Source organism: Cydia strobilella, chromosome 1, assembly GCF_947568885.1.
Source record: "Cydia strobilella chromosome 1, ilCydStro3.1, whole genome shotgun sequence".
Lineage (NCBI taxonomy): Eukaryota > Metazoa > Arthropoda > Insecta > Lepidoptera > Tortricidae > Cydia > Cydia strobilella.
The window spans coordinates 28733306-28755467 of NC_086041.1; the positions used below are offsets into that span (position 1 = coordinate 28733306).

Genomic DNA, 22162 nt, shown 5'->3' on the forward strand with positions numbered 1-22162 from the left:
CGCCTATGAGGGCCTACCGAGGAAAACGAAAATCGAAATATCCTTTTACTTGCCTCTCTATCGCTCTTGCATATTCGATGTGATAGAGAGGCAGATTTGCATCAATTTGTTTGATAGTAGGGAATTGTTTGAGAACTTGCATTTGATTTCAGAAATCATGACTATCGATGACTGGAAATCGTATAATCTGAGGTGCATCTGAGGTGTTTCAAAAATTATCAAATTTTTACGTTATTTATGCTAACATTAAAATTGAGACTAAGAACTAGCACAATAAAAGTAAACAGGATGGTTGATTATGAAATTTGGCACAGCCCAGACACCCACCTAGTGACCGCTCGGCGTACACAACTGTGTTGATCGTTATGTGACATCACAAACCCGCCTAGCGGGCGCCTATAGACATTGCATGGTTTTTGGAATACTGTTTAATTTTTTGCCTGGAAGTTTAAGTTTTTGTATGTGTTAAGCGCTGAGATGTAGCAAAGATTGACTCCATTCAGGTAGTAGTAGTACCATGAGATCCACAAAGTGAATAAATCACTCAAATTTTGATTATTTAAGTATTTTTTATTTACTTATCATTAAAATACTAACTTAATATCTAAGAATGTAAATACAACACAATGAAATTACTTATGCAAAATAAGTGTTTTCTTTGGACTCTATATATCCATAATAGAATGATGTGGATGTCACACCTAGGAGGCGTTCAAATATTACGTAACGCAATTTGGGGGGAGGGGTCTAAAACGTTTAACGATGCGTTACAGGGCTGGAGGTGGGGGGAGGGGGTTGGATCAAGGCGTTACGTAACAATGTTTTTTTTTTAATAAATCAAATACATACATACATACATATTATCACGCCCATTTAGACAGATGTAGGCAGATACCACAAATTTGCATGAGTCAAAAATCTTCGAAAATTGCGTTACGTAATATTTAAACTCCTCCCTATTCGAATTCTGAAATTTTCTACAAATAATTGGAAGTATAAACAAAATCCTACCTAATTACAATAATCAGAAACTAAAACATGTCTCTTAACTGGCATCTATGAATATTAAGAGGAAAGGGGACGGCCGCTTCCTCATACAAACGTAGTCCCCATTTTCAGGATTTAAAAAATCGAAAAAAGTCTAACGTAGGGGCATATGTAAGTACCATAGCTATGGTAAATATACATCAAATTATGTTATAATGTTTTCCATAATGTCAATATCCAGAGATTGACACTCATACAAATTTTTAAATGCTCCTAATTTTTATAATAATTAAAAAATCAAACGTGCGCATAGCTGTGGTTGATACAAAACTAAATGTGTCAAAATATTTTGAATCATGTTAATATCCAGAGAGAAAAATGAGGACTACGTTTGTATGAAAAAGCGATTTTGCGCGGGTCCTCAACTTTCATCTTTTAGCATACGAAAGCGGCAAGAGAAATACATCATCTGTGAAAATTTCAACTGTCTAGCTATCGCGGTTCATGAGATACAGCCTGGTGACAGACGGACAGCGGAGTCTTAGTAATAGGTTTCCATTTTTACCCTTTGGGTACGGAACCCTAAAAACGACTAATCTGTTACAGTTTTAACGTATATACGTCACAGGCAAAAGTTATCTCTAGGTTTTACGGACGCGATTATCGCTCATGCGATTTTATACTGAGGGTATGAAAAACCCTTAGAGGTATATGATTATGACATGTCAAGGAAAAGTGCTGGGACTAGACGGGTTTAGAAAGTAGCAAGATAATGACGGGCCAAACTGCCCAATGTTAGTTTATTCTTGATCCGAGGAAGTGTTGTCTAGGGGCCAGTGCTTTGGGTCCGGCGGGTAGGCGTTGTAGATGCGCACGTGCGTGACGCTGCGTCAGTCCGCCTCGTGCTCGTGCAGCTGCGCCAGCAGCGCCGCGCGCCGCGACTCCAGCTCCGCGTCGCTCCACGCCGTCGCCGTCGCCGTCGCCGACGCCGACGCCGACGCCGACGCCCCGGCCGCCGCTCTGCGCCCAACGATACCAATATGAGGCGCCTGAGGCGAGCCTCTAACGTTTAGCAAAAGGAACCGATTTCGGTATAGTATATTATTGCAAGGCCGGGAAAGGGCAATTCGTGGATGAGTTTCGATTTTGTCGAACGACGCGAAGCGGAGTCCGACAAAGAAGACGAATCCACGAATTAGCCTCATGCATGAAGTTTATATTTGAACGAAATATTTTTAATTCGGATGTTTGTTACCGTTATATCATGTTACAAATGCATTTCCGGTATTAAATTATCATTCAATTGCTTGAAATAATAAATAAAATGTACAAAAATTTGCCCGCGAAAAGCTAGTGAGCGAAACGTCACGCGTTCGACAGATTAGTGTCATTAGTAGCAAACGTCAGTTGGGCCGTCCGACGTGTGACGTCATCACGCTCTGTCGAATTTGCGCCAAAAATTATGAGCGTTTCAACCGCTCCAAATTTTTCAACATTTTAAATATTTCTTAATAAAATAATGTGAAAGTTTACACAAAAATATTTTCATTTTCGGTGTTCAAACGATATAAATTATGATTACAAAAAAAAACATGCATGGAGCTAATTATGCAAACCTACAAAGATTACAAGTGTTACGACGGTAATGGGTGAGCGGTATACCTATCCTTGTCCTTCTTGTCGCGTTTCTCTTTCTTCTTCTTGGGTTTGTAGGCGTGGTCGGGGTCAGCGACGGGGGAGGCGGGCGCGCTGCGCTTGCTCTTCTTCTTCTTTTGCGGCGGCGGTGAAGAGTCCGAAATACCGCCTTCCTCTGGCGACGCCGAACGCTGTACCATAATATACTGTTAATGTCCATAATTACGCGTTTGTCATAAGGGTTGGGGTCAGATCGTACAAAACTGTTTATACAGGTGTTTTTCTGTCTACTGATGGAATTAAAACTCGTTTACACGAAGACGAGTCAAGAAAATTGGTGTCCTTCGAGTTGCATAACTCAAAACGGCACGTGCCGTATTTAACGGGTCGGCAACGTGCATGTGCAATTTATGGATTGCAGGCGTCCAATGAGTACGGTAGCGCTTACTATCAGGGGTTGGTTTGCCGCTGACGTGGTATTATGAGTACTCACAGGGGCAGGCTCGTCGCGCGGTTTCTTGTGCTTCTTCTTGGACTTCTTGTGCCTGCGCTCGTCCGAGGTCCACGAGGCGGCGCTCGCGGCGCCCGGCGACGGCGACGGCGAGCGCGGCGCCGCAGCCGGCGTGCCCGACCGCGACTTGGACGGCGACTGCAACACACAAGGGATACAATACTAACGCTATCTTTGTTCGACCACCATCTTCTATTTATCTTTCACAGTTGCTCAATGGTAAGCTGGAAGAGATCCCTGAAAGGGATAAGTTCGACTCGCATTTATTGTATTCTCGCGAGGCCACGAAACCTCCACACATGACGCCGACCGCCATACATTGGGTAAAACAAATGTGTGGCGGTTTGCGTCAGCATCGAGCGTGCGTTCCGTGGCCCCTTTGTGGTGATATGTTAGATTTATAAGGCTCATCCGGTGTGTCCTAGCCCTAAGTTAGCTCCTAGTCATTAGTTAATTTGCATGTTAATTTGTTTTGTAATAGCACTAACATTATTTTTATTAGCTATGTAAGTTACTAACACATATGGGTGTATTAGGCCTGAAATAAATGACAATTTAATTTAATATTTAATTTTTTTGTAGACACCGGCACCAGAGTTAAGGTCGCGCACACTGTCTGTCTGGCGTGTGACACGTCAGACAGATGTGAACCGGGTTTAAGTAATGTAATAACAGAGAGGATTTGAAATTAGTGTTTTTTTCGAACGATAGTAGGTTCGATAGCCAAGTGAAAAATTGGCCTAAAGGTAGCTCTCCCTCCCACATCCATGTTTGAGAGACAAGTGCATAACATAATCAATTTAGAATGAGTGGAAAATGTGTAAAAACTGTGCCTGCATTTGGAGGCTCGCTGGAGGCACGCCGTGCACTTATTATTATTTTTATGACGCGCGCTGAAATTTTTACTTTGTGTGCCAATACAATCCATTTAAAGAAGAATTTTCTAAGCATATAGCATTGTAAATAAATACTGAATTATATACGAAAATCATACACAGAGATTATTCCTTGATTTTGTGGGCACCCAGGCGGCGCGGCACGACAAAACTGTAAAAAAAAAGATAAACTTACCAGAGATTGTGAGTGTGAACGCTTCTTTTTCTTGGACCGTTTGGCCTTCCGCGGCTTCGGGTGGTGGTAGTGCATGCAGCTCTCCTCCTGCTCGTGTTGGAAGTCCTGCAACAAAGATAATGATTAAGAACTTTCTCTCAAAAATGGACGGCAAAGTCAACTTTATCGGTTAAAAAGTAGGTCACGAAGTGCGTAGTTTATGGTCAGTCATAAATTAAAAAGTTAAAAACATTGCAGTCTCGATTTCGGGACTGCAATGTTGCATACAAATTCCATTACATGTCGAGATGTCGAGTTTGAAACTTTTTAATTAAAAAGTTAAATTGCCATATCAAATGAAGGCATAGGTGTTTAATGGACCTAACAGATGATCAGTACTCATATAAACTCACGGGTATATACATCCCGGTCATTTGATAGGCGTGCGTGGGGATACAGATCCAACACGTAGAGGCCCTTTGGAGAAGTTTGCTGTTATGTAATACACCTGCTAGAACCCATTCACGGGTACAAATAGATACCCGTAAATCGGTTCCAACAGGCGTAGGGGCTATTATAAAAACAGTGGAAAAGAGTGCCGGTTATGGTGTTGAAGTTTGGCTGGTCAAAAGATTGGGCTATTGCTGAGAGGTCCGGACACCTGCCATAACAATGTTGTACACGTTAATGATGATCAGTACTTATTATTATAATGTTGGTACTGCGACTATTCAGCTGTCTCAAATAGGTTGGCGTATTTTCGGCAGAAAAATTAAAATAAAAAGGCGGCAAAGCAAATCTTATTACTTTTTTTCTGTTAAAATATATACGTAAGAACGTTGCTTCTGTAATATATTTCTATTATATTATATGACTCAAAATTACTGGTGTAATAGCTAATCAAGATTATCACTCGAAACATTCACCCGAACGTGAATAGCGCGCTTACAATGCATCACATTTATGTACATTAACATAGATTTCCAAATTATTTAGTAGAAGATTTTTTTTAATCATCCAACCCGCCGCGTCTGTCTGTGTGTATGTATGTTCGCGATAAACTCGAAAACTACTTAACGGATTTTCATGCGGTTTTCACCTACCAATAGAGTGATTCCTGAGAAAGGTTTAGGTGTATAATTTGTTAAGGTTTTGTGTAACCCGTGCGAAGCCGGGGCGGATCGCTAGTCCAAAATAATTAAATGTCAAAGGTGCGGTGCAGACTTAGATGGACCACTTTTAACACTTTCGTTGTAACGCATAAGGAAAGTGGGAAGGTTTTTTACCTTGTATATCCTAAGGCGGTCCTCTTCACTGGGCACGGCGGCGAACTCCGGCGCCTCCAGGTCCAGCTTCTCCTTGACTTCGCTCCACGGCAGCTGGTGGTCCACGTTGGCTTCGCTTAGTGCCCATTTAAACGCGCTTTCTGTCTTCTTCTGGGCCTTGGATTCCTCTTTCATTTTCTCTTTGTTTCTTGCTTCGGCCTGTTGTAAAAATTGTACTTATACATACAATTTTCAATATCAGCCTGTCAGTTAGAACAAAAATTTGACAGTTCCGAACAACAGACAGGCCGATATCGTCCGGCGGACAGGTAATCAGTGGGCCCCTTAATGGTATTAGTGGTAGACAAGGCTAATTAAATAAGAACAGTAGTTTCTACTTCCACATGTTTCGAACGACATACACACATGACTCAATTTATTTGAGCCGCTGCGATGAATGAATTTCCAGTGATGCTTGCGTAACCAGTATGGTCACAGGGCGGACACGCTATACATCAAAAATCACTCGCGTTTCTATGTGTGAACGGCACGTCCGTACACGCATCATGCGTCATAATGTGAGTAAGTTGCTTAAAAATAGTACTGAGAGCACGCCAGAAGTCCGCCAGATTTCTGTCGCGGGGCGAGGTAATTCGAGTCAGGGCGGGTGGTGCGTGGCCGTTCTGTATGATAATACTAATACTTATTCTGTGGTATGGTCAAGCTAGATGCACCAGTTACTCGCATGTGCATATAATCACACGTGGGCTATCTGCTAAGTGTGTGTTTATTGACTATAGTTTAGCAGATCGCGCATGGTGTGCAAGTAGATGGTAATAGTTCAAGGTCGAGTCACTCGACCCATATACCACTCTATATCGACGTAGTTAATAACTTAAAAAAACCAGCCAAGTGCGGGTCGGACTCGCGCACGAAGGGTTCCGTTCCATTACGCAAAAAACGGCAAAAAAATCACGTTTGTTGTATGGGAGCCTCACTTAAATATTTATTTTATTCTGTTTTTAGTATTTGTTGTTATAGCGGCAACAGAAATACATCATCTGTGAATATTTCAACTGTCTAGCTATCACGGTTGATGAGTACAGCCTGGTGATAAACTAAACTAAAAAAACTGCGCAAGTACCTATACATTCAGTAGTTTGCACAATGCACATAACTTTGAATTTTAACTCAGAGGGGAATTTAAAGCTCCGCGCAATGAACTTCCAGTTTAACTAATCAGTAAGCAGGTATGTCATACAAACCTTCTCTAGCAACGAGTTGTACGTGAGCTTGACATTGCCGGCGTCCAAGGCGGCAGACTTGCTGTCCTCGCACACCACGGTAGCGAACTCCTCGAAGCTCGTGTCCGGTTTCACTTCGAACTGCTTCTCCTTGAGGATCTCCTTGATGACCTTCTTCTCGTCGTGGAAGCGCGCCTTTAGGTTCTCCACGTAGAACTTGAATAGGTCTAGTGGGGTTGAGCCTGTTTGACCTGGGATAAAGGGTTAGTAGATGGGTCAACATTTCTTTTTCTCTAGTATTACTGACTTTTTGTAAGTTTTCTAACAATTTTCAATCCATTTTTCAATTTATATTTCATACTAGCGACCCGCCCCGGCTTTGCACGGGTAGTTCAACTAATTTACACAAAACCTTTACAAATTATACATATAAACCTTCCCCTTGAATCATTCTATCTATTAAAAAAAACAGCATCAAAATCCGTTGCGTAGTTTTAAAGATCTAAGCATACATAGGGGACAGACGGACGGACATACAGCGGAAAGCGACTTTTTATACTATGTAGTGATTTTACAAGGGGTGACGGTGTGCTGGCTAAGTATTGGTGGTACATACCAAGCATAGCAGAGAAGCGCATGTCAGCCGATATCACAGGGTACAGTTCTACCCACAGCGACATCGACGTCAGTTTGCCCTCCTCATGTAGACTGTCCAGCAATGCCTGTTGGTCCAAACAATTAAATTACACACTTTACGCTACTTCGATGAAATGTATATTTTTACTAAACTTTTTGTTGTGACAATTACCCTCTGCTTGGTGGCTTATATGAGATAAAATATTATACTTCTGAAGTATCCACATGTTATTAATGTTAACATAGAAAATCTACGAACGCTGTAAAGGGTTCGAAACGTCGGGATGTATTATAAATTCAATATACGCGATATAATCCGTTTTCATAGTTTTATTCATGAGTAACTGTCGCGGTAACCGAAGACAATATTATAGAAAATCTACTTGAAAAAAAGTTGGTTGTAATGGCCAAGTTTTCTAAGCATGTGTTTAAGAATATTTTATTTCTCAAATAGGTATTAAATTTGGACTATAACATAATCCAGGTGCTAAGATTGTGTTTTAGAAAATATTTAACTTCTCAAATATTCAATTGACACTAAAAAAAATATCATACCAAAAAGTTATCCCTGTTTTTCCTCTGCTGCCGTTTGTTTCTTTTTTTGAGCTGTTCTTTTTCTTGCAAATATTCTGCTTCCATGTTCTTTATGTGTTGTTCAAAAACTGGAAGGTTTTAATAAAAATATGTTAGTCATATTAGGGCTAACAAAATTTTCCATGGTAGAGATCCGATTATAAGAAACACTGGATATGCAAAATCAATTACAAAATATTAGGCAACATTTAGGAGACGCTTGCTTACGGCCAAGTAAGTTGAGATGTCGATCGAAATGACTCGTCATACGTGACACTGTCATGATCAATTTTTTATATGGGTTGGTGTAATGTAATTGCTATTATTTAAGACGACAGTGCTCACCTATGAGCGCGTCCTCCTTGTCCATGCCGAGCAGACTGACATCGTTCTTGAAGGCGGAGTTCTCTAACAGGAGCACCTGCGCCTCGCTCCACGTGCTGCTGTATGTGATCTCGTTCATGTTCTCTAAAACCTACAATTACATCAGGGATTAACCCTTCGAACGCCACACGCCACGCTTATCGTGTGCGGCGCGTCATCGTGAACCTTGTCGGTATGCACGAAGTTTGTTAATGAGCTGTAGCCGCGCGCGTTAGTTGACGTCTTTGGCGTTCGAGGGGTTAATACTAATGTCGCTCGCAGTTAATACATACGATGTATTGGCATAGGACGGACACGCCACAGTACGGAAATGGTTTAACCCCCTTATTCATAGAAATATTGAAGCCTCAATTACTTAACTTATGTTGTATGTTGTAGTCAAAATTACAGAATAAGACATACAATTATTAGCTCATTCAGCCTTGTAGCACATTTATAAATAACGCCATTAGTGTTTATGTGCGCAAGGGGTCGCGCGACATACCTGGCATAGCAAGGGCATAGCCAACAAAATGTGGCTTCCCATTAGAAAAGGGTCCTTATGCTTCATGTGCAGTAATGACCATTCTACCAGGATTTCTGTTGGACTGTTAGATAAAGGGGTCCTAATTGCACTTGAAGAATAAGGACCCTTCTGCGATGGAAAGCCACAAATATCCGCTTCCTATTTCACTCCCTTAGGAACATATTTCTGAGTTAAAAATGTCCTATGTGCAATCTCTATGCTATAAAGTTTATAGTAGGTATGAACATTGCGTCATTTTTACCTGTGCCAGCATTTTCATGTTTCGTTTCTTCAATGCCTTAGCTTCCTCTTTTTCGCGTTTTGCTATCGTAAATATGCAGTCTTCAAAAATATCTCTACGATCCGACTCTGGTACACATCGCCATATCTATAAATAAAAATAGTCACATTTACACAAAATTGTACACTACAACATTATACTCATACTCATTTATTAATAATAATATTTCATATTACACGTCATAATTGGATTTACATAATATATTCAATTCATTCAAATAATCATTAATTAAATTAAAGTAAAATAAAACAATATAAAAATAATCAACACATTTCAAATTTCAAATAATTAATAAAAATACAAAATATAAAATTAAATTAAGATTAAATCATTATTATTATATTCTGACATGTCATAAAAAGCTTTTGTGGTCAACCATTTTTTTAACTGATTATAGAATGTCAGGTCATTTTCAATATTTCTAATGTTATCAGGTAGTTTATTGTAGATACCCGGGCCTGCATTAGATATCGTTTTGGTGGATTTCGCAAGTCGGCAACATGTCGAGTCCAACTTATTTTTGTGTTTTTGTGTGATACGTAAACTTTTAAATGTCTTTATTGGAAATAGGTGTATGTTCATTCTAATATATTTAATTATGTAAAATAGGAATTGTGATGTGAGTGTCATTATGTTAATCTATGAAGAGTTGTCTAGCGGGGGTTCCGTGTGGGGCATATGATATAATGCGTACTGCACGTTTTTGTAAAATAAATACGCGCTGCCATTCCGCTGCGGTGCCCCAGAATTCTAGACCATAGCACATCACCAAATGGAACAGCGAGAAGTAGCTAGCCCTTAGCTGCTATACTTCTGGACATAAGTATTTCCAATATATGCATAGAACGTATCTATTGTATGTACGTATTTCTTGATAGCTTACCTCTAGGTTGCTAAACATGTCATCGCATCTGTAATACTTTGTCATGGACGTGACACGGTCACAACTCAGCAAGAACTCTTCAAGATTTTCGCGGTTTTTCTTTGTTTTTAACCTGGAATAAATGAATAAATAAGTATTCATTTTTATCAAGCAGAAACATCTGCGAGCGATACAAAAATGTTTATATTAAACGAATAAATATTAATATAATATTGATGAAATAAATAAATAAATCACCACCTCCGGCAAGACTCTGAATGATGAATGAATGATGATGGGAGGTGGTGAATTTTTAAATTTTAACTTTAGTAGAAATATGTTAATTTTATGACAAAAAGTAATAAACAATCAATTAAAAATATTGTATAGTGTATATACCTCAATTCTTCTCTCTCATCTTTGATCTTCTGTGTTTTGTATGCATTAAAAGCTTGTTTTTTCTCATTGAGTTTTTTAAATATGGCATACCGCGGGTCTTTTGATATAATTTTCACGCATTGTTCCCATGTAGCGTTTGATGAAATATTCTGAAAAATGTCGTAAATTACTCTTATTAATGTATATTAACCTCTCGCTTTCCACCATTGCGATTTTCAGCAACGAGAATCAAAGTAAAATTCTATTTTTTTTTCTGCATAGTATTTTTATACCTCCCAGAGGTTACCAATCTAAAAGCAATATTTTTTGTTGGGTTTTCCTACTTATGGCTTTTACTCCTCAGTAAGTTTAGCAAGGTGGATTCTGCCAATATTGAGGTGTAGACTTTTGACTTGTGAGACGAGAATGTTCGGTTAAAGCAATATTTGCATTTGAAGTAAAACTTGCTAACCCTTTATTAGGCATGAAGAAGTCAGAAATTATGCAAAATTGAACCCTATCACTTCCACCAAGGTTCAAAATCAATGTGGGAAATATATTCCCTCTGCCTTATAAAGGCCTAACAAAAAAGTGGTAAAGTTTTAGAAATGTATCCTTACTTACTTTATCTTTGAGCAGTTCTTTGAAAGCCTCAATAGCTTCTTTCTTGTCCTTGTATTGTGGCTCAGCCACGGCGTCGGTTGCTTCCCCAGGGGCCTGAGCTGGTGACGCTACATCTTCTGGCTCAACTAACAATAAATATATAGATAAGTGTTTCTTAACCTTTCAATTATAAGAGACTTTAAAAAAAGTCTCGTTTTATGTGGTAGGGCATAGCACAGCGAATGCACTTTACAGAATACCGCAGCCAAATAACACTATAGGGTAAACTCGCATTATTTGGTGACACGCCTAATTCGGTGATACAAGTTTTGAAGCATGACACCGAGGAAAGCTAGTGAATTAGGGCCTTTTAAATGGAACCTCACGGCAAAGTCGCTGAATCCGTGAGCATAGATTAGTATATAATAATAATAAAAGACGTTTATTCAAGAAGTTTGAACATAGGTACATAATAAAAGTACACGATAATGCTTACAAACTAATTGAAGGGGTTGGGAGGGAGGGATATGTTATTACTGTGCCGTGAGGTTCCATTTAAAAGGCCCTAATTCACTAGCTTTCCTGGGTCTCATGCTTCAAAACTTGTATCACCGAATTAGGCGTGTCACCAAATATTGCGAGTTTACCCTACCTCGTTTTTCTGTTAGCATTACAAAAAGACTACACGATTTTGACGTGTCTCTTTATTTCAAAAAAAATTATCAGTACGGTTTTTACTCACTATTATTTTTAGTCGCGGGAATATAGTGAGTGCAGTGTGCTTGACTTCGTTCGATACAGCCGCCCTACCAGACCTTCACTTGACGACTCCATCTGCGGACTGCCCCGCGCCTCCCGCCCCCGCCCCATCAGCGCGTGCGCAACGAGCGACGAGGCGGGCGGCGCGGGCAGTGCACGACGTACAACCGCCGCGGACACTCGTGCCAGAGGATGGATTCCCAAAGAATCCGAAACATGTCGCCAAAAGCGACGAAAAATAATAGTGAGTAAAAACCGTACTGATAAATATTTTGAAATATGTCTCACGATAGTTTAAGTGCGATTGTCTCTTTATTGATAAACACTTTTGAAAAATAAGTCACAGCAAATATGCAACTATTATAAATCATATATAATCATTTACATTCTTTTGCGTTCATAGGTTGTACATTTATTTATAGTTACTGATTTTAAAAAAGCGTTTTTCAATAAAAAGACAGGTTAAGATTGTTTACCTTTTTTCTAATGCTAAAAAAAACGAACTATAGCTAGACCCTACTCATAGGCGAATAGTGTTGTGTTTCTGCCGTGAGTAAGGTTCCCAAAGCTCAACGAGGGTGCAGTGCTGGGGTTCGCAACGCGCATAATGTAACTCCTCAAGTGCTAACCATTCGGGGGCCCGTAAGCTTGTTTGCCACTGTAGTATAAAAAAACATAGGGTTATTCTGTTTATAAATCGCAGACCTGTCCATTAGACTACCAGTTATAAAGAACCAGCATATATCTAACAGGATAGCTTTGTCGTTCATCCTGACCATGCACAGCAACCAACAGGCGGGTCCACGCAGAACGAGCCGCCTCGCGAGGAAAAAGCCGCGTCAAGCAGCTCATGCCTCGGGCGTTGGTTTCCGAAATGATTGCCAGCCCATTTGTTTAAACAAAGCATCATGATTTTGATGGAGGTAATTCCCCCACCATACACTTGACAGGATATGGTAAAACTAACTCACTGTCATCTGGTATAGGTATAGATCCGACAATAGAGGGGTCTATAGCCGCAAGGGTCTTGGCCATGGCTTCATCAAGGGCCGAGCTGCCAGTGCTGGGCAACGCTGGAGACCCTGGCAGAGGCACCTCTCCGGGAGGCAGGTCTCCGTTTAATGCTGCTCTGTAATGACAAATTAACTTTGAGTAATGTAATACAAATTGCCGCCATACAAATGCATCAACTTAAGAAAAGTCTCTCCACTGTTTGCTCCCAATGTGTACTTGGTTTCTTCGGCCATCTGAGCAGGACAGGATCAGATAACCTGGAAAAGCTCATAAGCATTGGCCGCATGGCAAGGTAGCATAGGGATGGACTTATGGCCACGCGTTGGGCGGACAGAATAATGTCAGAGACAACACCACATTGCAGGCTAGCATGGGCACTGGGCCCAAGATAGAGCGGCTTGGAGAGCAATGGTGTTTGAAGTCCCTCAGCCATCAGGATACAACAAGAGAAGGATACAAATTATTTTGCATACCCTTAAAGAATGCTTACCTTCCTATAAAAAAAAGTTTAAAAATATGTTGTTCAGTTTGAAACATCTAGAGTACACTCAAGAACAATGACAACAGATTACTTTGATTGATAATTCCTTATACAGAGCCCCATATTTATTTCTTGCTACCTAAAAAAGGGAAAAAATGTAAGCCTAAAAAACCAGTTTACTCTTGAGTCTTCTATTACAAGTTTTCTTTATATCTATGGTATTATTATTTTGGCTAAAAGACAAAATAACATGATATTGTTTATAATATTGTCTTCGGTTACCGCGATAGTTACTCATGAAATAAAACTATGAAAACGGATTATATCGCGTATATTGAATTTATAATACATCCCGACGTTTCGAACTCTTTACAGCGTTCGTGGTCAACGGGTGACTCACCCGTCACCCGTTGACCACGAACGCTGTAAAGAGTTCGAAACGTCGGGATGTATTATGGAAATAAAACTATGAAAACGGATTATATCGCGTATATTGAATTTATAATACATCCCGACGTTTCGAACTCTTTACAGCGTTCGTGGTCAACGGGTGACGGGTGAGTCACCCGTTGACCACGAACGCTGTAAAGAGTTCGAAACGTCGGGATGTATTATAAATTCAATATACGCGATATAATCCGTTTTCATAGTTTTATTTCATGATATTGTTTGTTTACATAATTTTAAATAGATGACAGAACAAAAGTTGGACCAAGCTAACTCTGCATGGTACTTGCAATGACAAAGTGTGACAATGTCATCATTAATGTTGAGTTTTGATGAGATTTATAATAACACTCCCTCAATTTGTCCTGTTCAAGTTGGTGCAAGATTAGCTTAGACATGGCTTAGACAAACCCTATCTTTAGTTATACAATGTTGTTGGGTGCCATGAGGCCCATGAGTCATACAAAATATTTTTTACAGAATTTAAATTTAATCCAAGGTAAAAAACTACTATTATAAACCGGCCAAGTGAGAGTCGGACTCGCGGCACCGAGGGTTCCGTACTTTTTAGTATTTGTTGTTATAGCGACAACAGAAATACATCATCTGTGAAAATTTCAACTGTCTAGCTATCACGGTTCATGAGATACAGCCTGGTGACAGACAGACAGCGAAGTCTTAGTAATAAGGGTCCCGCTTTTACCCTTTGGGTATGGAACCTTAAAAAGTTTTGAATGCTTTTAAAACTTACTGTGCAGCTTCCTCTGCAGCAATCTTATCCTTAATCTCCTGCAGCTCCGCAGGCACCACCCAACTGGATTCTTTGGTCTCAATGTTGTGGTAGTACAGCCGGCCAGCATCTGTTGTATACTCTTTCCACACACAGGCAGAAAGCAGTTTCTAAAAACAATTGTAAATTTTACATGCTATAAATTTGTTTTTCAGTGGAAAAGCCAGACAAGGAGATCCGACCCCAGATAAGGGGATAAGGCTTAAGACAAGAAGAAGATAAATTTGTTTTGTTATTAAAATATTCTATAGGCCAGGCCAACTAGAATGTATGAGAAGGGAGTATTTGGGTGATTGAGTATCACTATGAAATGTTGTCTTCGAATAATTACGGAAATGGACAATATGATGGAATTATGGGTGAGGTTCGGAATTATCCATTATTCTGAATTTCCTATATTTGTAAGTGATCCAGAACTACCCAAATACATTTTATAATTAAATATCTTGAGTCACGGTTAAATACCTCAGCAGGAGTTTTCAGATCATCCGGCTTTTCCCAGAGACTCTGCTTAGACACAGAATTGTAGTAATATGTTCTGCCATCAGGAGCCTTGTGCTCTGACCAGGGACTGGTGTGGTTTGAAATGGGAGCAATTTCTGGTGCTGGAGCAGTTAAATCCTGAAATATTGCAAAAATTTACAGTAATTAGTCAATGCTAAGAAAACAACATAAAAATTAGCTAGAAAATATATTCATCTGATTGATGTGAATGTATATAGCCAATTATAATTCAATGTTTCAGGTTCCACAGTAATAAAAAAAACCATATGACTTACACATTAAACAAACATAATAAAAAATAAAATAAAATAAATAGGATGTAGTAGCCGCCCAGTGTCAATGAGTTTAAGAATAAATTAGATAAGCACAAAGCAAATTCTACTCAACACTGAGAACTCGGTTTATGACTCTGGATACAGGCATTATCAGTTGTTTAAACTGCCTGCCTGCATTACAAATAATAAAATAAAATAAATAAATAAAGTTTTATTTTCAGGCAACACATACAGTAAATAGTACACCCATATCAGTTTTTATTATATTGTATTATATTGTTTAATACACTAGCAGCTGAAAGCTGATGCGTGTATATCACTGCACCTGTTTTTTTTTTTAACTATTAGGTCTATTAGTGTTCATTTTGTTAGTTGTTTTAAGTGTTTGTCAATTCTGTTTTTAAAGGTGTTCACTGAAGGAGCACATATCACTGCTTCTGGTAATTTATTCCACTCGCGTACGACGCGGTTTGATAGAAAGTGCATCCTAGGAAAAGTAAACCAAATAAAATAGTTAATTGTTACTATTTTTTGTTTCTGTTTTGATGCACTGAAAGCCAGTGCCTAAACATGTTACAAGTAATGTTGCGGTACACCGACATGAGGATGGTGTTATGGGAGCGGCGCATCCCCTCCCAGAAGGAAGTAATGCGCGCGCATACCACTGCAAAGAAGTCAGGGATTCTGGCTTCCGCGAACATGGTGGAGGCACTGCAGGAACGCGGCAGCCCCAACAGTGTCCGGAATATATTATTATACTGCACACGGATGGCGCTGTACGATTTCCTACTGTACCTGACCCACAGTTGACAGGTGTAGAAGGAGAGACAATATGCATTAAATAAGGCATAGGTCTCACAGTAACCCTTACAAACACTTTCTGAGCAACCGAGTAGTAAGGGCTTGGAACAAACTCCCGGAAGACGTAGTTTCAGCACAAAATGTGAACCAGTTTAAAAATAAATTAGACAAGCATAACACTACATCTAATACTCGTTCATGATATATATCTTTATGATTACTGGATACAGGCCATATCAGTTGCCATAACTGCCTGCCTGCTTATTAAATAATAATAATAATAATGTACATTTGACTCCCCTGCTACACCCAGCAAATGTTGCCATGGACAGCCAGAGCTCTTCTTTCGCGTTCTATATCACTGTCGTCCCTCATGTTGTCCGTCAGTATATGGCCAAGATATTTGAACCGCTGCAGAATACGCAGCTTCTCTCTCTCTCTAATGTTCATAAGACTCTATTTTGGGATGTTTACTATAAACTATGACAATCTGCAAATAGTGCACCTCTTTGTGAACCCAAGTGTTGCACATTGAAGTGATCTTGAAATTTCTGTGAGCGTTTTCAGACCACTAGGACTACATACAGCTCCAGCAATCAACTTGAAATTCAATGTAACCTCAAAAATAATGGTAGGTATTAAATATTGTGGCCTTACTGGTTTAAATGGTGGAAACCCCGGTGGAGGCATCGAGAACGGAGGTATCATAGGTGGAAAACCCATAGGTGGAGGCATCGCAGCCATCGTTGGAGTTAACCCGGGCACCGGGGGCATCGCCACTTGCGGCGGCATCGGGGGCGCTAGCCCGCCTAACATCGGCGGCGGCAACAGCGGCGCCGATGCCATTAAACCTGGCGAGCTAGTGCCAGTGCTTGACGTGTCCTTTAAAAGTAAAAAGTTATACAAAACGGCATCAGAAACATAGACAACCATAAAAGCACACCACTCTAAAGCATGGTGGAAAATTATTTACCATTTTAGTAAAACGAACTTAACACGAGCTTTCTTAGCATGTGATCTCAAAATAGTGAACTGTGTAGGAAAATAATGAATTTAATCCGGTTTCTATATTGCTTCGCTTTATTGTGGGATCGAAACGTCAAGCTGAAATTGACGTTGCGTTGACGATTCGCACCACAGATAATATTGACAAATGACAAATTGTTTATTTCGTTTAAGAATTACTTATACAGGTAAGTGTTGGTGCCTCTTTTTAAGTAAGAAAATACCTGTGTTAAGAGGCACCGCTCTTCCTTAAAATTGGTAATAAATGGTTTTAAAATATAAATATAAATTTAAAGAAATAAAAATGAACACAATATCAGAAAATACAAAAAAAAAGAATACAAAACAGATAATAAAAACAGACCTTGACTTGTTTTATATTGTGTTAAAGTACCTTTACTTGGCATGGATTGTAAGCACGCACGAGCAACTTAGTCGCCAGGCGATTTATTTGTCTCTTTTCGACAAATAAATCGCCTAGCGACTAAGTTGCTCGTGGACGCGCACAAGAGCGACTTTTGTGTCCGCAACTATTTTGTCTCTGACATCAAGCATATGGGTAAGTATGAAAGTGCGCGCATGTAGCGACGCGATAAGCGGCAGACTTTCTGAGGGCCTACCGTGAACCACGTTCGACGTGTTGCCTTCCTGTCACACTTACATATGAATTTACAAGTGCGACAGAGAGGCAACACGTCGAACGTGGTTCGCGGGAGGCCCTCTGGCCTGGCCGACCGGCGACTTATTTGTCGCCCGTGCGCGCACTAGCATTAAAATCAATAGGGAAGGAGACAGTTGTGTCGCGGGCTTGTCTCCGAACCCGCGGACAAAGAAGTCTCTCGGGAGTCACGTCGCTACTTGTGCGCACTTCCATACTAACCCATAGACTTGATGTGAGAGACAAAGTTGTCGCGGCGACAAAAGTTGCTCGTGCGTGCATACCCTAAAAGCAACAAGGCTCTTATGGACGAATCTAGAGTTAGACTGTCTATGGTTAAAGCAGACGTTGAGACGTTTTCACTTTCAGTTTGACAGGTGGTGTAACGTACCGTGCTGTTCTACAAATTTGTAATATTCCGATAAAATAGGCGCCACTGTCTTCGTGTAGGTCAGAAAAATATACGCTACGATATTAGTCCTGCGATTTCACACTGGCATTTAAATATTACAGAACATAACCTTGACTATTGATTTGATTGGTCGAGTGTTGACTAGTGACGCAAATTTAGCGCGCCGTACTCTGCATACTTTGCTATCCACAACTGTGGTGTAGTGTCCACCAGTGGTTGCTAAAACTGTGCTATTGTTCTACGTGTGTAAACAGTTCAAATTACTGGTTAGATTAGAGCCGGAGTTTTTTTAACTAACCGCCACCACTCAACAAGTACAATGTCTAGTACATCACAAAAGCATCGCAACTTCGTGGCTGAGCCCATGGGGGAGAAGCCAGTTACAGATCTAGCCGGCGTGGGGGAAGTCTTAGGGCGGAGGCTCGAAACAGCAGGTTTTGACAAGGTAAAGGAAAAAAAAGAAACATAAATACAGTCATGTTCATGTCATCATGATGTGTAAATAAAATGATCTTCCTGCAATGTAATCATTAATCATATTGTTTACATTTCAGGCCTATGTTGTACTTGGCCAGTTTTTGGTTCTGAAGAAGGATAAAGAGCTCTTTCAAGAGTGGATGAAAGAGACCTGCAGTGCTAACTCAAAGCAATCCGCAGATTGTTACCAGTGCTTACAAGAGTGGTGTGATGAATTTTTGTAAATTGACCTTGAAATGTCGGACTAATATTTTCTTACCTGTAAATAATTGGACAGTAAGCAGTTATGACTAATCTATGCATTTTTGTATGTGTTTGTTAATATGTAATTTTTAATGAAAGTTAACAAATTGTTACAGTACCTAACCAGATAAGAACCAATCTTAAACTTAATTAGTTACTTTACCACATATTAATTATGATTCATTCACCAGAACATGAAAAGATATTTTTTTTTATATTCATTCAACAATAATTATAGTAATATTGGTAACATTCAATGGCTTTGTGAATATTGACATCTCTTTTAAGAATAAAATGTACTATTAATAATTTTTTCAATAAAATAAAAACATGTTTCCATTTTGATTTATTTTTTTGTGATTACATAATTGTGTTGCTTCAAACTGATAAATCCATTCGACCCTCATAGGAAATATCTACCCTATTACCTTTTCTTAATACCATAAATCGCACAGTTGATTTACCCGAGTTTGTTTTTGAAGTTAAGCGACTCAGTTACATAGTACAATCTCAATAATCCGGTACACCCAGTAATCCAACAGTAAAAAATAGGGTTGCAAGTGATCAATGTGATCATTCTATGTCCAAGTTCACTATCTACAATTACATTATCACCAGCCTTTTTTTTGTGAGTAAAAAATTAAATAACGGTACAAAATAAATTATATTTTTTTGTTGTGAATTAATACATTTAAAACATCAAAATACAGATTATATGCAGATTTCGTAAACAAGGTTTTTAATTCAAGGTTTGACTTCCTGACCTAAACTGAAACTAATATAGGTACCTATTACTATTTAGTTCTACCTTCTACAAGAAAACCACGTTACCAAGCACCCAAGTTAACTGGTAGATTTTAATTTATTTATAAAAAATACATTAGTTCTAAGACGAAATGTCGGTAAACTTGGAATGAACATGATTTTGAACGGTTTTTTTGGGGTTTGTAATTATTTTATATTTAAAAACTATATCATAGGTATATCACAAGTATACCTTTCTGATGGTAGAAAAATGTTCATATATCTCTTACTGAAAATTATATATTTACATAAATATGATTTAGCCTATGCAACTTCTAACACTGATTTTGCAGTGAAAATCGTGGTTATAATTTTTTTACCATTTTTCCCATAGTCAGCAAACAATTATGCAACACTTATATATTCATTTCGGACAAAAAGAAAAGATCATGCACTTAAGGGTTAATATCCCTCTAGAAAAATGTAGCATAATAAAAATACCTGTTTAGTTTTCACTTGTATTTACATAATTTCATGATTATAATAGGAAATAAAATTATTGATTTATAATATATAATGATGCAGTTTACATTTCGCTTTTACCTAAACAAAAATAGTAACTATAATACATACAGTATTGGCCATACATGCCCTGGGAGTTCTGATATACATATTGTAACCAGGACCGGATGCATCACAGTCACATAAAAAATTAAGTGCCACTTTAAATTGTTGTGGTCAGCTTGGCAGAGAAATGACCTAATCTATTGTATGCTTAACTGAAGTATCCATCACATTAGTTACAAAGAAAATTGTTACAAAAATTAAAGAATAGGGCTTCTTCTGCCAACATCAAAAATTGGTATTGGTGTAGACAACATAAGATGATAAAATTTAAGCCATAACAACAACAAAGAAAATAAAGAAAAATATGAGAACCCCAAAAATTTTAAACATTAATGCTCTGTTGCCAGTAATATTTTGAAAATATTTCATAATTTCTCTGTGACCTGCTTCTACATTCATCTCGGCTTCTTGTATGTTGGCATCAATTCTCCCGATGGCCTCATCTTGCTCCTTTACCATGTGAGCTAGTTGTTGGAATATGCCCCCCAGTTCCACGATAGTGCTTTCAATGTTATGCATAGTCTCTGCTCTTTGCTGCACATACGTATCAGTGTCATCTCTTATTGCTAACTGCTGGGCCTGCATTTGGAGACCTGAAGTGTCTCCTAGGTCTATGCTGACCTCATCCTGTTGCTGAAGAAAAGATGGGACTTCTTTGACAACAGGGCCCACCCTTGAGAACTGTTCTCTTCTATTGTTTTGGTGTTTTAAATTTTCTGACCTCACTTCAAGAACCTGAAATGTAATTTTCAAAATAACATTAAGAAGTTGTAATGGCAACAAGAATGGAATGTTTAAATTGTAGTCATGAAAATGAGATGTTACCTGTTTAAACTGGTTGCTCATGGAAGCTAGCCGTGATTGTAGAGCTAGTACCACACTGGAGGAATGGTTGTGCATACTGCGGCGGCCACGGGGCATTTCACCAAGCCGGGCTATCTGCTGATTCAGTGCACTCAAGTCTCCCTTGATCATATATGTCAACTCCTGAATTTCTGTAGCACGATCATCAAACAAGGACTTCTTCTTGGCCACTGGAAATAGTATTCACAATCAATTGTGTTTTTATTGTAATTATGATATGATCAAACTTATATTAATAGTTCACCATTATAAGATTAATTTGAAAGAATCTGTATTCAAAAACTAGAGAATAGTTATAGGAAATATGATTTGTATCTTAATCTGATAAAAACTGTACTTACACAAAGCTAATTTTTCCAGTTTAGCATATGTTCCTGTAATGTTTTTACTAATAACTTTTGCCATTGCCATGAATTGTGAATAGGTCTCTAGTACTGCAGCTTTGCGTTCATCACGAACAACGGGCCTGGCTAGAGTTCGGCCTTGGAGACTCCGCACGGTAGAGGCGAACTCGTTGGTCCTGTCTCTTGCAGCCATGACTGGTTCAAATATAGGTTCTTCGAGAAAGTCGAAAACAAAGTCCGCTTCTTCAAATCCACTTCCTTGTTTGGAAGCAATGAACGGAAAGGATCCCGGTTTCTCTGTTTGTAGATATTTAGATCCCTTCTTATCAAATTTACTGTAAGAATTTAATTCATTCTCCAGTAGTGGTGTCTCATCGGAGGTAGTCACTGACACACCTCCTACATTACGACGCCGAGGAAGCATCGCATTCTATTTCCAAGTCCTTACAATCCTACAAATTGTTATTTTATGCGGATTTAACCGAAAAACTATATCTAATTTGTAAATCAACCAGGATCTCACTATGTTGAAATCACAAAACATGACATTTCCACGACAGCACGGCACGTCAGTGACGTCAGTGTGACTGACTTACTGAAGGCAGTGTTGCTGTATTCAGGTATCCATCAGTTATTTCGAAGGGCCCTCCACACTCGTGCGCGAATCGATCAAGCGAAACTATCAGAACGGGATAGTCTTATGTATCTTTCTGTAGGAGTAGCGAGAAAGCGTTATTATTGTTTGCCCATGTTACAGTCTCAAATATATATTTTTTCCACCGT

General features: G+C 39.1%; 4 protein-coding genes across 4 annotated transcripts in view; 2 read left to right on the forward strand and 2 right to left on the reverse strand.

Annotated features, from left to right (window-relative positions):
• LOC134743612 (E3 ubiquitin-protein ligase TRIM9) overlaps window positions 1-22162 on the forward strand; it is a 381810-nt gene that overhangs the window by 153573 nt on the left and 206075 nt on the right. The window lies entirely within an intron of this gene.
• LOC134743535 (pre-mRNA-processing factor 40 homolog B) lies at window positions 725-17114 on the reverse strand. Its single transcript, XM_063677031.1, has 18 exons — window positions 16979-17114; window positions 16663-16887; window positions 14891-15046; window positions 14387-14535; window positions 12665-12822; window positions 10956-11080; window positions 10353-10501; window positions 9975-10086; window positions 9053-9178; window positions 8247-8376; window positions 7884-7990; window positions 7309-7414; window positions 6714-6943; window positions 5470-5667; window positions 4205-4309; window positions 3116-3271; window positions 2650-2813; window positions 725-2007 (listed from the first exon to the last, which is right to left on the reverse strand). Exons 1-18 carry the CDS (start codon window positions 16979-16981, stop codon window positions 1878-1880), a joined length of 2529 nt encoding a protein of 842 aa, XP_063533101.1. The 5' UTR covers window positions 16982-17114; the 3' UTR covers window positions 725-1877.
• LOC134744238 (barrier-to-autointegration factor) lies at window positions 18202-19139 on the forward strand. Its single transcript, XM_063677985.1, has 2 exons — window positions 18202-18525; window positions 18635-19139. Exons 1-2 carry the CDS (start codon window positions 18400-18402, stop codon window positions 18779-18781), a joined length of 273 nt encoding a protein of 90 aa, XP_063534055.1. The 5' UTR covers window positions 18202-18399; the 3' UTR covers window positions 18782-19139.
• LOC134744055 (syntaxin-5) lies at window positions 20049-21954 on the reverse strand. Its single transcript, XM_063677720.1, has 3 exons — window positions 21377-21954; window positions 20997-21205; window positions 20049-20906 (listed from the first exon to the last, which is right to left on the reverse strand). Exons 1-3 carry the CDS (start codon window positions 21801-21803, stop codon window positions 20439-20441), a joined length of 1104 nt encoding a protein of 367 aa, XP_063533790.1. The 5' UTR covers window positions 21804-21954; the 3' UTR covers window positions 20049-20438.